Source organism: Vipera ursinii, assembly GCF_947247035.1.
Source record: "Vipera ursinii genome assembly, chromosome: 1".
NCBI lineage: Eukaryota > Metazoa > Chordata > Lepidosauria > Squamata > Viperidae > Vipera > Vipera ursinii.
Genome location: NC_139512.1, coordinates 40734641 through 40751899, shown reverse-complemented (window position 1 = coordinate 40751899; position 17259 = coordinate 40734641). Strand labels below are relative to the sequence as shown.

General features: G+C 39.0%; 1 protein-coding gene and 1 long non-coding RNA gene across 5 annotated transcripts in view; one reads left to right on the top strand and one right to left on the bottom strand.

Annotated features, from left to right (window-relative positions):
* LOC310650755 overlaps nucleotides 1-17259 on the top strand; it is an 852012-nt gene that overhangs the window by 49666 nt on the left and 785087 nt on the right. The window lies entirely within an intron of this gene.
* The window catches only part of PRIMA1 (proline rich membrane anchor 1), a 95202-nt gene that overhangs the window by 53101 nt on the left and 24842 nt on the right, over nucleotides 1-17259 (bottom strand). For 2 of the 4 annotated variants that reach the window (XM_083379474.1, XM_083379477.1), the window contains exon 2: nucleotides 15987-16124. In XM_083379474.1, the coding sequence (XP_083235600.1) occupies nucleotides 15987-16082 (96 nt within the window). In that variant the 5' untranslated portion in view covers nucleotides 16083-16124. Of the gene's footprint in view, nucleotides 1-15986; nucleotides 16184-16664; nucleotides 16828-17259 lie in introns of those variants that run through there. The other 2 variants (XM_083379476.1, XM_083379475.1) reach the window with 2 other exon arrangements.

Genomic DNA, 17259 nt, shown 5'->3' with positions numbered 1-17259 from the left:
GCGCTGCCATTGGTTGCCCCTAGGCGGCAATAGGTTGCTTCAAACCTATTGGCCACCGCTAGGGGCCAAGGTATAAATTGCTGCAGCTGCAGCCCTGTTCTCTAGTTCAGATCCTGCAAGCAATAAACCATGATCTTTACTCACTCGCCTCATCTTCACTCCTGCACAACGAACCCAGTACACAACAGGAGGAATGTTTGTGTGTGTGAATGGGGAGGATATTGGAGGAATGTGTGTGTGTGAATGGGGAGGATATTGGAATAACGTGTGTGTGAGAATGGGAAATGCTGGGTGAGCCGCGCTTTGCAGGATGAAGTGGGAGGACCTATGCTGGCAGGCCTGTTGGCATCAGGAAGGCCCCAAAGGAGATAGCTATGGGGGTGGGGTGGAGGAAGCAGGAGCTTTCCAGCAGGTGCTGCCAGGTCTGCAAATGCGGTGCTGCCCCTCTGCTTTCAACCCCAAAATTCCGGAGTAAAGTCGGGCAGCCTTTGAAAGCTGCTGACAAATTACAAATCTGCTGTACTCTCAGCTCCTACCACCTTCCTTGGCTGGGTGAGGCTGGAACACTCGGCCTTTAGTCAGGGCTGCCAGCATGGTGGCAGACAGGATCACTGGGGGAGCGCTGCTTCGCAGGAAGAAGCAGAAGGAGGTACTTGCAAGTCACCACCCCAGCTATGGTGAGGAGCTGCAACTGCATCTGTGACCAGGGGGCGAAAAGGAACAGGAGGGTCCAGAGGCTGGGCTGCCTTCTGGCCCACTGGATTCAGATTTTTCCTTGGATTGGGGGCGTATGGCCTAACTCTCACTGAAAAGCAAACGGATTGGGAGGCTGAAGGCCTCTGTCTTTGTGGCCATACAGTTCTAAAATTGATGGGCTGCTGCTGGGGAGGAGAATCAAAATAGGGCAAAACAAGCATAGTCCACCATGGTTTGATTGCAAAATTTTCCTCGGGTTTTCCTATCCCTTCCTGGGCTATTAAAATCACATTGGCAAAGTCTGTACTGAACACCTGGCTGCAAACTACTCAACCGGATTTTAACCTAGTCTCTTGTGCAATCGCAGGCCACATTATGAAGGTAAGGGGATGTAGTAACAGAAGAGAGCTGCAAAATTGATTTCTTATTTATTCTTCTCTTTAGCAGCAATAACTACGTTCTTTGAAGACTTTGCTAGCAATCTGCGGGCTGTGAACTTTCTTTTCCCCCTTGGGGAAAGAGTTCAGAAGTGCTAGATTTATTTTTCCTGCTAATTACAGTATACCTTGTTGTTTTTTTAATTGTGCTTATGGGAAAAAGATGTGTCTGAAATTAAAGGATGTTATCAATTGAGTTGTGAGACAGGAAAGGGAAGTACATGGACTTATGCACTTCCAGTTGCTGACAGGTGTGCCAATAATATTCTGACTTGACACCTGCATGCTCTCAGGGCCCAAAGATTATCTTCATTCTTCATAGGGCGGTATTGTGGATTAACTAAATTTTTCTGGGTTCTGATTTTAAGATAAGTATCCTGAGTTACAAAGGCCTTTAATCTTCTTCTTAAATACATAATAATAATGAAAACTAAGGTTCAAAGGGAAGGCAGATTAGAAAGAATGAGACCTTTAGGGGTCTTCAATTTCCTTCCTGTTAAGAGTTTCTTAATAAGGTTTGCTCTTCCTTCCTAACATCAATAAAGGTGGTTTTCCCAGAAAATATGTGAAGAGCTGTAATTAGTGATTTTAACTATATTTTCCTTTTGGCTATATTTTAATTTATATATAATGTATGTTTAATCGAGGAGGGCTTGGAGAGGTAGAAGTGGCCAATATGGAGGCTGCACCTTGCCCTCCATATCTCTTGTCTCCCCTGCAGATCTCTGGAGAGGAGGAGGGGGGTGGCAGAGGAACTGTGTGAGGGAGGGCTGCCCCAACAAGCCAGCATCCTTACCATGCATGATTGGAAATGGGAATTCCCTTTCAAGAAGAGCCAGCCTCCCTTGTGCAGGACCTGGGAGCACTAGTCCGCTGCTGCCTCCTCTTGCTCTCCAGAGAGCTGTCAAGACAGAAATTGGACTCCGAGGAAACTGCTTCCTGCAAACATCCTCCACCTCCTGCTTTGCCAGGAGGGGGCACCAGACATGGAAACACCAACGATGTCTGGGACTGGGAGAAGAACATCTCTTTAGCAGGCTATGCACAGACACACAGACACACACTCCAAGCTTGGAGACTTGTATCCACATCTGAGGTAGCAAATTGCCAATCATGCCTGGGCTTGGGGAGAAGGCCCTCTCCTTCCTCTACTGATAAAAGTCCCCAAACCTGAAATGTGGTGTGTATGTGTGTATGCGTTAGCCGGTGCGACTTGTTACATTCCAACCCAGCTGTCTTGAGTCAGCTGTGTCCAGTCAGTGGTGTCAAGCAGGCCACGCCCACCTGCTAGGCGACTGGTGGTATTCGAATATTACCATATCCTAAAAGTGGTACAATCTCTGAAAAGGTTGAAAAGCCCTGGTATAGAGCAATGTTTCTCAAGCAACTTTAATATGTGTGGACTTTTAGATGTGGCTGAGGAATTCTGTGAGTTGGTCCACGCATCTTGAAGTGGCTGAGGTTGAGAAACACTTGTGTAGAGGACCTGGTGACACAGCTGATAAGAACAACAGTCCTTGGTTTAAACAAACATTAAATCATGTTCGAAGCAGCAGTCTTTTACTGCTGTTGTCTCACCAACTGTTCAAAAAGGCCCTCCAGCTTTGGCTTGGTTAGGGAGTCCCCCTCTTGTGTAGATTCTACCTCTCTTTTCTCCCTATTGACATTCCAACTTGAGGAACCACCTCAATTCTCTGACAGGATAATTGCTTGAGTCAAAGGCAGGTAACAGAAAGCTAGGGGAGTTTTTTGGTATAATCCTGATAAGGATAGCCCAGCAGGGCATTTCTTGTCTTTTTCTTTTTACTCCAACACCTAAAGTCTCCTTCATGTTTTCCAACACCAAGACTTTTTTCTTCACATCAACGTAGTTTCTAAACTTAGCAAGCACTGGATCTGCAAACATTCATTCCCTGCTGATGTAGCTAATTCCCAAGGATTCCCCCTTCTCTACAATAGGAGGCATCCTACGTTCTCTATAAAAAAGTGTGAAAGAGTAGAAATCCTGCATAAATAATTTTCTAGCTTCTGCTTGAAACTTGCAATGAAAGCAATGCACTCTCATCTTTGGGAGTAACTTGTTCGGTTCCTAAGTTGCAATTCAGTTGCAAACTGCTGTCTGAAATTTAAACCTATTATTCTCTACTCTGAATTCTGAAACAAAAGAGAACAAATAGACCTGAGTATCTGTGCTATACAAAGTATTATTGACATACTTTCACATACTTGAGAGTACTCTTACATTGTTTGGTTTTAGATCTTCTGTAAAATTTTTGCATGACCAAATATTTAATTGGTCATACCATGAAGCTCCAAATCCTACTTTTTTTCCACAAATTTTCCTGGACTGGGCTGTTAAGATTAGTATTTACCAGTAGAGATGTTGTGGGTGGGGTGGGGGATATTTGATTTTTTTTAAAAGAAGTTGAAATATTTTAGCTAGACTTTTTTGCCCTACCCCTTATCCAAACTCCTATAAATAAATAAAAAATAATGAATTAAAAATCTCTGCCCTACATCTTTGGTGATGCCATCACTTCAGTATCATGTCCCCTTCAAATACTGCAGACTTAAGAGAATACAACATAAAGTTTACTCCCAGATGCAAAAAGTTTCTTCACTCTTAACGCAGGAAGCTGGGCGCACAAATCCAAGGCCTGATTTTCCTCCCTAAAAGCAAGCTTCTCTTAGCTTATTAAGGGAGAGCCATATGATCCTACACCCTATGCTGCATAAACTATAAAATGTAGCCCGAGTGATAGAATACATTAAAATAACTATTTAAAATATTTTTAGTGAAGCAGATGATAAATATTTTAAAGAAAATGAGACATTCCTAATCAACATACTTATTATCATATAATTTGGAAAAATGAAACCAAAACCATATATTATCTTTTTATAAATAAAAACAATTTTTAAAGATTCAGAACAACACAGTCTATGATAATCTTCTGTGACAAGCAGAGATGTGTACAGAAACCAGGTTCTTTGAGATGTTTTTAAATGAAAGTTGCAAAGGAATGAACACCCTAGGGACAGCTTGCTTAATAAAGGAAAATATAAGGAAGCAGGTTATATAGGCAGTAAATAGCCTTGAAGAAAGCTCCTGAAGTAAACTGCTGTAATGTTATAGGCAGGCACAACCAATTTAGTCTAAGGTGGTCAGAACCTGTCCTTATCTATAGACAACAAGAGAATGTCTATAAAGAATGTGGGTGCCTGAGCAGGGCTGAACTAGAAGCCCTCCAAGTTCCCTCCCAATTCTGTTATTCTGTTAAATCTTCCAGAAGAGCAATGTGCACATGATATAATGTAACCTTGCCCGGTTATTCATAATTGATTATATGAATATTAAATGAATAATATTAAAAGAATAATAAGGGGGAGGGCCTTCTCTGTGGGAGCGCCAGCCCTATGGAACCAACTCCCCCTTGAGCTTCGGATGGCCCCGGATCTCCGGTCCTTTCGCCGCAGCCTCAAAACACTCCTTTTCCATCAGGCTGGCCTGGACTGACAGGGATTTTAATTATGTTATTAATTTTTAACTTAATTTTAATTTTAATTTATTCTACTGGGGCTATTAATTTAATTTCTTTTTAACTTTTGTATTATTGTATTTTATTGTTGTTAGCTGCTCTGAGTCCTTTGGGAGATAGGGCGGCATATAAGTCCCAATAATAAATAAATAAATAAATATGTATACAGCATGTGAAGCATATATTCTGCTTTGGTTTCCATCCATGGGCCTTTTCTTTTTTGAGAGAAATGCCTGATGATGATCATCATCCCCCTCCCCACTTGAGCTAGGTGGCAGGGCCAGCCGAGTACAAGGCCGCAGTGGGGCAAAAAGGGCAGAGGTGGGGGGGATAGGTGGGAGTTGAAACACCACTGTGATTGTAAGTGTGGACAAGCTGCCAAGCACCTGAATTTTGACCATGTGACTGTGGGGGCACTAAAATGTCCATAACTTCAGGGACCATGCTACCACTTGTTCAGTGCTGCTGTGACTTTGAACAATCACTAAACAAATAGTTGTTAACCGAGGATTACTTATAAGTAAGAACACTGATAAGATTTCAATATAAAAAAGATAGAAGTTAGTAGCAGACCAGGTTATTAAATATAAGCCCAGTATATATCACCTCACACAAAATGTCAAGATTTGTTCTCTCGTTCCAGAATGCAATAGAAAGTGAGCAATCATATTAGATTTTTCAAAAGGCAGATTCTGACTCAATGTCAGAAGAAACTAGTTGCCATTGAGAAGAATTTAATAATGAAGCCTGTTACCTCAAAAGTAGTGGAAAAAGAAGAGGCTAAACAGCCATCTGTCTGGGATGCTTTAATATGGATTCCTGTACTGAGAGGGCGACTGGATTTGATGCCTAAGTGACTGTTTCCAACTCTACAATCTTAAAGATAAAGTTTCCCCCGCACATGCGTCCTAGTCATTTCCAACTCTAGGGGCTCATCTCCGTTTCAAAGCCGAAGAGCCAGCGCTTGTCTGAGGATGTCTCCGTGGTCATGTGGCCGGCATGACTAGACGCCAATGGCACACGGAACACTGTTACCTTCCTACTGTAGTGGTCCCTATTTTTCTACTTGCATTTTTACCTGCTTTCGAACTGCTAGGTTGGCAGAAGCTGGGACGAGTAACAGGAGCTCACTCTGCTACGCGGCACTCGGGATTCGACCCGCCAAACTGCCGACCTTCTGATCAACAAGCTCAGCATACTAACCCACTGAGCCACCGCGTCCCTCTACAATCTTATATAGATATAAAATCAGCTTCTGCTACTTTCTAAACAATAGAAAAAACTCCATGTGGGCTTCTTTATTTAAAACTGAATATACATTATTGCTAGAAATCTGACAAAGCATGATGACTCATAGGATCTATCAGTGCTTTCTTTCTCTCATGCCCACATAAGATGTCTCCACTTTTTGCAGATTACAAGGTCTCAGAGCTTTTCCCTCCAATGAAAGATTTTACTAAAATAGGTCTGTTCCTAATCATGTAGCTCATGTATAACTAGCATATATTTAGTTTACTGCTAAAGGAAGAATTGTTTTGCATGAAGTCACAACGGTGTGTTTAGCTACTGATTAGAATTTGCTTCTTAGATGTTTTGGTGACCTTTCTTATCAGAGGAAATAATACTGGATTTGTTCCATTGCAACTTGTCCTGACTGAAATCCTTTATTCTGAATCTCATGGTCCTCCTTAACATGTTATCAACTGATGACAATATAGTTTCTGATGATCTGTAAACACTTTTAATTGTTGCAGTATTTTAAATAAATGTGCTTTGTAAAGTGACCAGGAACCACCTGATTTCAGTCATGGCCAATACCACATTCTTTCAGAACTCTGTTTAAATGAAGCTGAAAGGAAAGGAAAATGAATTACTCACATTCTGGCTTTTAAGGGGCTTTAATTGTCTACAATATGGTAAATTAGCAGATGTATTTAGAAAAAAGCAGGATAGAAGTTACAAACCCAATAATTTTTCCCCTTTTCTTTTTCTTTAATAATTTTTGATGTTTAACCTTCAATAAATTTATTTTGCTTTCCTTATTTTTTTTCTTCTCTCTCTTTCTCTCTCTGCATAGACTCTAATATGCATTAGTCAAGACTAAAATCTTTATTATACAATTATTTTGCTATACAGTAATCTGTAGCAGTCTTTTTCTTAATAGTATGTTAGACTTTTTCTTATAGTCTAATAGTTTTATGGTTGTTTTAGTGATGTCCTAAACTGTAATTAATACTGACAGAATATTTCTCCTTTTGTTTATATTTAATATTCTAAGTCAGTGTTTCTTAAACTTTTTCTCTTAGGACCTTCTCACTTTTAAATGTTCTGAAAGATCCCTAAGAAGCTTTTATTTATCTGGGTTATATTTGTATTTTCATATTGAAAATTAAAATTAACACATTTGATGCCATTATCACTTCTCATGATTATTTGTTGGAATTTTAATATTGTATTTAATATTCAACTTAGGCTGGCAGATAATTTTGATTTTGCAGACCATTGAGAGGATCTTTTTGGACTCCCAGGGGATTCAGGACTACGCTTTAAAAACAGCTGCTCTAAAACATTCAATTAACATCTCAACAATTTTATTTATTAAATTTATTTGTCACCCATCACATCACAGGGTGACTCTTTAATACTGTAAAAATATTGTACAGAAATAACAATGTATTAAGAGATAGAACAATAAAGAGGGATAAATAAAAAATAAATTGAGCTTATATTAGTTTCTGTCACATGTAACTATCAGAATATTAGTGCATCATCTTAATTTACCTAACTCCTTTTAAAACTAGTAGCATGTGGTGGTGGCAAAATCTACTGTTTAATTTTTACATGAAGAACCTGTCCTTCACTTTGCTGAAGGAACTTAGCCATTTTGAATGTTTACCCACAAAAGTCTTCCCCTCCATATTGTGCATGACCTTCATACCTCAAATTTGGTCTCCCTGTACTTCATTTCCTAAACTAAATGAAACATGTATGGAGCTTTTCTGGGTGTTTAATGATGTCCCTTGGTGAGAGCAGTCAAGTGCACACCTCCTTCAAAATTACTGCATCTTCTTGGGAGATTTAGGGGACTATTCTGAGTCAGATGTCTGAATTACCCATCAATTACTTATTTTGTCCCAGCATCTTTGGCACTGACTAACTTTCACTTGCAATGTTCAGGAAACATTGTTGGACAACAGAAGGAGGTTAACAAAATCTAGGAAAAAACTGGTAGCCTGCTCAGACATTTTATTAAAAGACATAAGCACCTGACACATCTGTGGAAGTGAACTGCAGCACAGAGTGCTTATGCCTTTTAATTAATTATGGAGATCCAAAAGGGGGTTACCAGATTCTTCTCATGTTCAGCAGGATTCTGTCATACTGGAACAGTTATCACAATGGCCAGGGAAGTAGGACAATTTTTTTAAAAAGTGAACCCTTGGCAGATAATCTGTAATCTACAATTTAATCATATAATTAGAGTAGCTCAGCCAGCATCTGGGTCTGCATGGGTCTGCATTTCTCTCAACTTGTTCACAAAACTCCTGCACTCTGCAATCCTCTTTTAGGTTAAATTCTATAAAAGATCATTACTAACAGGGTTAACTGTATTAGTTATTGTGCTGTTGCCAGTGCAAATCAGCTGAAGGAATGACAGTCAGAGAAAATCAAGGGGTAATTTCCACCTGAATTAAAACTCCCAAATAAACTGGTGGTTTGAACCATGTAAAAAAATATCCTAGGCTTCAGCAGTGCAAATTTCATATTAGAAAGGGAACATATTTTAAGATGTTTTTAAAACCCATTATTAAATGATGAGTGCAAGTCATAAGAAACAATGCAGAGTGGGGTCATAAAAGTCAAGATGGCACCTACGACTGAGCCATTCGAGCAACCATTTTGACTTTTTTCATTTCCCCAACATTTCTTCCACAAAAATCAGACTTTTTTTTGCCTTAGGACTACATTGTACCATGAAACTAATTTGAACTCAATGCAAAGAATATTCAATCAAGTGTCTCCAAAACACTTTCCTTCACTCCCAGCTCACTGTTTTTTGCTTGTGTACACAGTCTGAACTAGTTATGAAGATATTTTGTATATATTTTTTACAAGACATAAATATCAGCTGCTGCATTCCTGAGGAAAAGGACTTGCTTTAGTTGCTAAAGTAAAACAGCTCTTTCATATCAACAAAGGATTTTCTTTCAGTGCAGTAGCAGGTCCCAGGAGCCATTTTTGTGAAGGGAGGAAAGGTTAAGCTCATTCATTGTTACTCTTTCTCTCTGTTTGCTACAATCCTAATAATTATCTCAATCTGCAGCTACAATTTGCATTTAAAATGCACACAGTTAAAGCCATGTCCAATATAGTCTTGAAAAGCACAATAAAGAGAGTTATAGGACAGTAAAGATTACTTCCACTTGCATATCTGTATCATGCTTGAATCTGTCATAGTCAGCAGGAGTTGAACCCAACTTACAGGAAACTGGCCTTTTCCTTACTAGTGATTTATAATATCGTATAGCTTCGTACAACCACCACTGCATTATTATAATTGTGAGACCAGCTTCTATATTCTTTCAGTGTTTGCTTGGTGACACTAGAAGATGCTATAAATTATTAGCAAGGAAATGACCTTTACTTTTAATGCTACACCACCCGCTACACACACACATTTCCTCAATAGAAAATATCCTCTCTAATTTTTGGGTGTCAAATCCTAAGCAATGATTTAACAGATTAACAGCATGCTTTCCTTTATAATGGGTAATTGACAACATGTGGCAGTCTACAGTTGATGTCAGTAACTATCAGAAATAGTGTAGTAGTAAAAAGGCATTGTAAATAGAGATTATTATGGGTGGGAATTGCCCAAATGGTGTTTTAAGGTTAGAATGGTTTGGAGAGGGAAACAATTTCTATTTCCACTTTAACCTCCTTCCCAACTTGCTTAAATTACATTTTTTTCCAGAAAAAATTCAGACTATTTTCAGTCTTAAGCCTGGAAATTTGCTTCCAAGTTTCCATTTCGTTGAGCAATATCCCAACTAAACAAGCAACAAGCTGAAGAGAATTAACAAGATGATAAAAAATAAAAAGAAAGATGATCTCCAGAAAGGAAAAGGGTCCTTGGATATAAACACTTATTTAGCTAATATTCATATAATTGAGTATGAAAGCAAGGTTACATTATCTCATGTGCACATTGCTCTTTTTGAAGATTTATAACAGCTGAATTCTTTAGAGACTTTGTCTCATTATCTGTAGATAAGGACCAGTTCTGATCAGCTTAGACTAAAGTGGCTGTGCCAACTTTTAACTATTGCAGTTTACTTCAGAACTTTCTTCAAGACTATCTGATTCAGGGGTGCCAAAATGGTGGCCTATGGGCTGGATGCATCACGCACAGGCCATGCCCATCAGGCTCTGCAAAAGCAAAAAAAATGTTGTGATTCGTCACGTGACATAATTGAGTTTGACACCCGTGATCTAATTCTTCCTACTATCTGAATCTGCTTGCTTCATATATTTCCCCTTATTAACAAAACTCTCCCCATAATTCTTATTGTAAAACCAAAAATCCTTTCAAGAATGTTTAAAAACCACCCTGAAAACAGCTATTTGGGCTCTTTCAGAATGGAGATAGGAGCAGTTTGTGTCACAAGCCTCTTGCCTCCACTTGCACACTTAATTTTGTGTTATATAACATATGTATAGAGAAAGGGGAAGAAACAGTGTGACATAAAGTGCTGAAATCTGTCTTTTGGAAATCAAACTTCAGCAGCATAATTTGTGGGGTTTGGGGAATGTACTTAGCCCTCTCTTGTTCTAAATTATAATTAAACAAATTTTAGTCATTTATACACCAGCTTATAGGTTATCCCATTCCGCAGACTATTGGTTGTTCCCACTAGGACTGACAAATAAAAATAACCCTAACACATTAACTCCAAAACTGAATTTATAAAGAAGTATTTTTTGTAAAGACTCTCATCAAAGCAGCCAAAACAGTTCAGATCAAGATGGCCTTTGGAGATTTACAGCACACTTGCAAGGGGAAAGGAATTTCTCAGGAGAAGGGTGTTCCAAAACACTGGGCTGCCACCAAAAAGCACATCCTGGTCTTGGGCACCACCTCTTCATATCAGAAAAGGTAGGGACTCTTGCAGCCCTTCTTGGGGGAGGGGGTGTGACACAAGAGACACATTTGGCCAAGAGAGACAGTCTGGAGTCAGTTGATATGTTCCTTTTCATTAATAACTATAATATTTCTTCTGTACCTCTTGCGACTAATGAAAGAAGAAAAAAAAGGAAAATTGAGAAGCTCAATGGATTTCAAAGTAACAAGAAAGTGTTTTTTTTAATAGAAATACATGCTTTCAGCCTCTCTGCAATTGCACAGGTGCAATACATGATCCAAATTCATCTGTGTAATTTTATGATATAGTTTAAGGGTGGGTAGGGAAGATGAACCTCTGCTTTTGTATCTTTTGAATCATTGTTCCCAGTCTCCATAATTGATGGCTCTTGCAGGCCATTGTTTTAGGAATCTTCCCACATTGAGTGTTGAATTGCTGACTCCAATTCAATCATCTATAAAATTGAAATAGTAATAGCATCACAGAATTTAGACAAATCTGAATTATGGAATATGGTCATAATGTAATGTATTAAGACTGTAGCCACAGCTAATTATTCTCAGGTGCTTTAAGCTCTGGGTTCTGCTGGGAGTGAACTGGGGAGGTTGTAGCCTTTGTAGATCTCCATCATCATCCATTACATGACTGCTTATCACTACTGATTTCTATCTGCGCTGTTAGGTTTTGCTATGTAGCATCGGAAAAGTCTACCAATGCTCTTGTCCAAGATCTCATCAAACTTAGTGCTGGTACAAATTCTCTGTTATCCCTTCTTACAAGCCCAAGGCAATGGGACTACATTTTACCTAAAAAAATTGAAGCATGAAACTCATTCTCTGTCCCCTGTTGTTCTTTTCATATGATTGTATCTATATCAGAAATTATATACTGCAGGTTTTCCCTGCTGGTAGTCTTAAATGAATTTTCAGCTGATATGAACGAATTGAAAGTACCATATTTATTTGTCACTAACTGTGAGGATATCACATTTCAAAGTGTCTAATATTTTAATGTTTGCCAAATAACAAATCTGTTCTTTATTGAATATGATGTTTACATCAAAAAAGCAGCAGTACTGACCAGCAAACAAGGGAAGGAGAAGCAACCATGCTCAAATTTTATGTTTAATTTAAAAGGCTGTAGTATCCATATCCCTAATACTGCTTCAAGCAACTGTTTTATCTCAACTAGTTATGCTTTCATAAGCAAGAAGGAAGTCAAGCAGATGACACGTTTTAACATTCTAAAGGTCTTCAAAATTAACATACAAATATGGATATTTTAGATTTTATAAAACGTGGTGGCTCCTAGTGTTCAGCAAAAAGGTACAGGAATTCCTTGGAATTCACCATAGAAAGGTTAGAACTAGCATTCAGTGTTGACCCTCTCTTTAATCAAAGTGTATCCTATTCAAATGAAACATCTAGAATATTGCACGACATTGATCTGAAAGATAGTATTTTAGTATTTTGTTACCTCTGGTGGAATAATCCATCCTTTAAATTCTACAAGAATCTAGTTCACAAACTCATGTTGTATGGTGGTTAATTTTATTCTGATAGTCCAACATGAATAAAAAAATGTTTATATTGATAAAATCACAGCATTTCACAAATCGAATGCAAACACCTTTCTCCCAGGCATAATATAAAGGCAAGCCCATGTATTCCCATTAAAGTCATTCCATAATATTATCTTTGTATAACACTAAAGCAGGGGTGTCAAACTGCCAGCTTGCTGGCCAGATGCATCATGCCGAAACCACGCCCACCCCAGCTCCGGCAATGGGTAAAAAGTCGCGATACTTCATGAGACGTCATGTGACGTTGCGAGTTTGACACCCCTGCACTAAAGGGTCCTATGAGCTGAGTTTGAGTCCTGTTGATATAGACATTTCAGCATAGTTTTCTTGATAACAAAATATAATTCTCTATGTGTACTTTGAGAAGGACAAAAGCGAATAAAAATATTTTTCCATATTTTGTACTTTAAATGCTTTGATTTTACTACCTATTTCGTTATTTTGTATAATGTGCATTACCTACAGTTTATATAACAGTTGCTTATGTAAGTTTTAATGATTGGTTGAAGGGTAGTTGGTTTAAAAAAGCAGTTATTTTCTTATAATATCTGCCTTATAAACATGTCCATTTTCAATTATGTAAGCTAAGTTAGCCACCCAGATTCTAAAGCATCACAACAGCAAAGTGAGAATCTTATTTAGCAGTTGGACAACTGATAGATCTAAAGACCAACAGAAAGTTAAGCCAAATAATTTAAATATTAACATCTGCCACACTTATAAGAGGAAAAAATAGTTTTCTATGTCCTCTAAGCACTCAATTTATCAGTGACCCCATCAAAACCAAGTCAGATCATAAGCAAAGAATCAACTCTAACTGAAGTATACTGCTGCTGCCTGAAATAGATGATTAGTATCCCACTTATTAACAGATTCATTTCTGAACAACTAGCTATTTTAATATTGCTAGTGTTAAGAATTAAAACCATTAGATTACTGCAGCCTTTGTTGTTACTCCTATATGTATTTATAATGATCACTAGTCATCACCACATATAAATATCAAGGTCAAACTGCATGGCAAATTGCAACTAGAGAGCTGAAAAAGCTGATTCAGTCTGCATTCAATTCACAGTTGCATCAGATCTTGTGCCAAAATGCTAATAAAATTAGGCTATTTGGAGAAACCTTGTTTTGTACACACTGCCACTACTGTCATGAGTCTCGGAAAGCCCTCTTCCTGTCAACACAATCAAAGATGAAGTCCTGTTTCAAATGAACAAACTGCATTTTGTAAGTACCAAGCTCAAGAGTGTTGAGCATTTAAATATGCTGGAAAAGATTGGGTCCCTTGCATATTGTAACTTGTATCCTTTTCAGTGAGGCAACTAATGCTGTAGTTTTTGAGGTTTGGATTTTTTTTAGAAAATTATTTGGTCTGATGCAATAAAATAGTACAATCACTGTTCATAAATAAAGATAACATATTATCTTTGTATGGATTCATACAACATGTATTACAATTGACTTACACATCCAAAGCTTAAAATCAATGCCAGAATTGGCTTTACAGATACATAAATATTTATTTGAAAAGAGCATCATTGGAATGTAAAAGATCTCTAATACAGTTAGATTGTTAAACTTTTCTGGTTATGGGAACTTCCCTAAGTAACACTACTCACATATAGCATCTAATTTATCTTAATTCAATTATTAAGTATTTTGCCATTAAATATACAGATCAGTTAAGAAAGACCAAATGCCACAATGATTAGATGGAGATTCATATAATTTATCCAGAAGTTAAGCTTCTAACCATACTCTCCTTTTGAACATTGTAAACTTTAAAATGTTTAGAACTTTCTAGGTCTAATAAAAATAACCTGATTTAACACAGATTTTCCAGACTTAAAACTCTTTTCAGAAACACTTCCCTATCATGAAAAGCAACTCCACCACTTCTCTCAAAACTTCAGTCAAAATATTAGAAAATCTTTTCTGATGGCATTCTAGATCTGATTCTTTATCTTATTTCCATTCTTCTTGACCCATTTCCCTTCTCTTTATCTCTTTATACCTTCCTTTGAAAATTTATTTGCAAATAAATCTAATACAGTTCAGCTTGTTATTTTCAGACAAGTGTGCATAGAATCGCAGTTGGTACTTATAGACAGCAAGCCTAATTATATTTAGTTGAAAGTGTCACTGGGCTCAATGACAATTACATCTGAATAAATCTAATTAGGACTCATACTACTAATTACTTTTCCTTTAAATTAAAGCCAAATTCCCTAAAAGAGAGCCAGTTTAGTGGTTAAGGTGTTGGATTAGGAGCAGGAAGACCAAGGCTGTAACCAAGCTCAGCCATAGAAATTCACAGGTACCCTCTCTCAGCCCAACATAACTCATAGTGTGTGCTGTTGTGGGGATAAATAGGAGGGATCACTGCACATGCTCCCTTGAACTGCTGTACAAAAATGGGATATAAATATGCGTTCCTCATTGTTTTTTATATGAAAACAAATTAGACTATAATCAACAAAGCCAAATTACATATGACTGTGGCAAACCCAAAACTTTAACATTGGTCTTTCCCATTCAAATGCAAAGCAGCAAGTAGAAGGGCAATTTAAGACACCAAGGAACATGTTAGGAGAAAGTACAGCTGTCTTCACTACCAAGAACACACACTAAACTGATTTCCAGTGCTTCCACTACCAACACCACAGTTCAAACAACAGTGTTACTGGAAAGGGACTGGGCACAAATGCCAGAATAGAAATATGTGAGAGTAGCTTCAGGATACTCTCCTCATCTGTGCTCTGTCACACCACCCAAGCTTGCTGCTATACTTGCAATCTGTTCCTCAAAGGAGCAGATCTTTCTTTGACAGTACAAGACTGAGAGTCTTAGGTTTAGACATTTGTTTGTAGAATCAAAACTGGTACTCAAAATCCTACTTATTAATCTGACCTATTAAGTAGAAGTTTTACACAAAGCTTTAAGTACAGTGATGGAAGATATGTGGAATAAATCACTTGAGAACAATCAAACTAATAAAAATACTTAGCACTTCAGCATCAAATATTCTGAACCCAATCAATGATGATTTTGAGAAAGTGTTTCTCCTGCTTTTATAGTTATCTCCAAACCCTATGGCTTCTGAAGTACTGTAATAGGCACATTCAGTTGTCCTGACAAACATGAAGCTTGTGGCACCTCTAAAACTAACAGCCTGTTCAAGATGTGTCAAAGAGCTAGAGTCCACACTATTAGCTGTGCAAAGATATGCCAATGGTGAAATTTTGAAAAGAATCGAAAGCAAGGGATCCATGGACAGACACAATTACACAACATTGTTAAAATCATACAACAGCTGTTTAGGAGTTCTCTCTACCCTTATTAGCCCTTTATGCAGAATACAAATAACCTGGATTTATTAACTACCATAGACACTCTTGCACCTTCCCTCTGCAAGAAGTATATTTTGCTGCCAAACTAATTTTATTAGGTCTTCATGAACAGTTTGCAAAGTACTTTTCTGGAGGAGCTGAGGCTGCTTTGAGAACTCAGTCAGGAACTAAGCCTGAGAAATGCACCCTGGCAAGGGAAGGGGGAAAAAACACACAAAAGGTTCTTCCATTACCTGAATGAAGCCCCACATAGGATGGAGCATCCAGTGAAGCATCAGAGGAGGCCAGCAGCACTGAAGGAAGAGCAAGACTTCTCGGATTAGCTTCATGAGTCTGGAGGAAACTGGAGCTCCTTCTCACAATCTGGGTACCTGGAGACAGAAATCGAATAGCAACAGTGATTTACTGAACCCAGTTCCCACCATACATGGTCCTTCTGCCCGCTTCCTTCCCCCCCACATAACAAGTGCAAATTGAAGAGGGAGTAAATAGCCTGTTTTTCCATATAAAGTATTGGTCAAAGCACTCCTCTAACTTCATAGGTTTGGGGAGGATAAAATATATTTTTAAAAAAACAAGATAAACATATATGGCTTTAGAGATACACTTCATTCAAAATGAAACTTCCCATTAGCTAGGCATATTTCATTTCTCGCAAGCGGTGCAATGTTATAAATAAAACTATATCTAGCGCCAGCAGGACCTTCCTTCCACCCCGCCCCGGTTTAGGGTGGTTGGCGAGTAACGAAATCCTCAAGGAAGCAGAAGAGAGTTGATGGTGCCGAGGGAGGGGTGGGGTGGGGAACGCCAGCTATTCAGACAAGACGAAACCCAGATTTCTGTTTCTCCCGCGGCGGCAGCTGTGTAAACGTTCTTAAACGAATAAACGATATTTTAGAAAATTCCCTTACCCGGGAGGGCGGGATGGGCCCGCGTCTCGATAGGAGGAGGCCGTAGCTGCGCTTTCTTTTACATAGCGGAGCAGAACTGCTATCGGTGGAAGGCGAGGGAAAGGCAGCTTTAAAACAAAGTTTTGCAAGAAAACCTGATCTTTTCCACCCGGCAGATCCGCCCGAAGTTCCCCTTTTGCGGCTCCACCACCACCTAGCGCCGACAGAGTCCGCTCACCGAGGGGGAGGGGGAAACTCTTTTTCTCGGAAGAGAGGAGGGTTTCCCCCACCACACACACACACACACACACACACACTCCCACGAAACGCGTGGCTGTGATATTGATGGAGAGCCGGTCTTCTCGTACGTGTCCAACGACGAGGCGATGAGGGGAGGTGGGGGGGCCCCAGAAAAGCTGGAGGAATCCGAAGGTTGAAGCGAAGGAGCCTCTTAACTCCCGGTTCCTGGCGGCTGGAGGCAGGGCAAGACACGAGATCCCAGTCCCGACGCCTCTAGATTCGCTATTTTGTTTTGGGTTTTTCCCCCCTTCTCTTTGCAAGGACTTCCGTGAAATGGGTATCCGGGGGGTGGGTGGGGGGGGTGTCACGGAAGGCG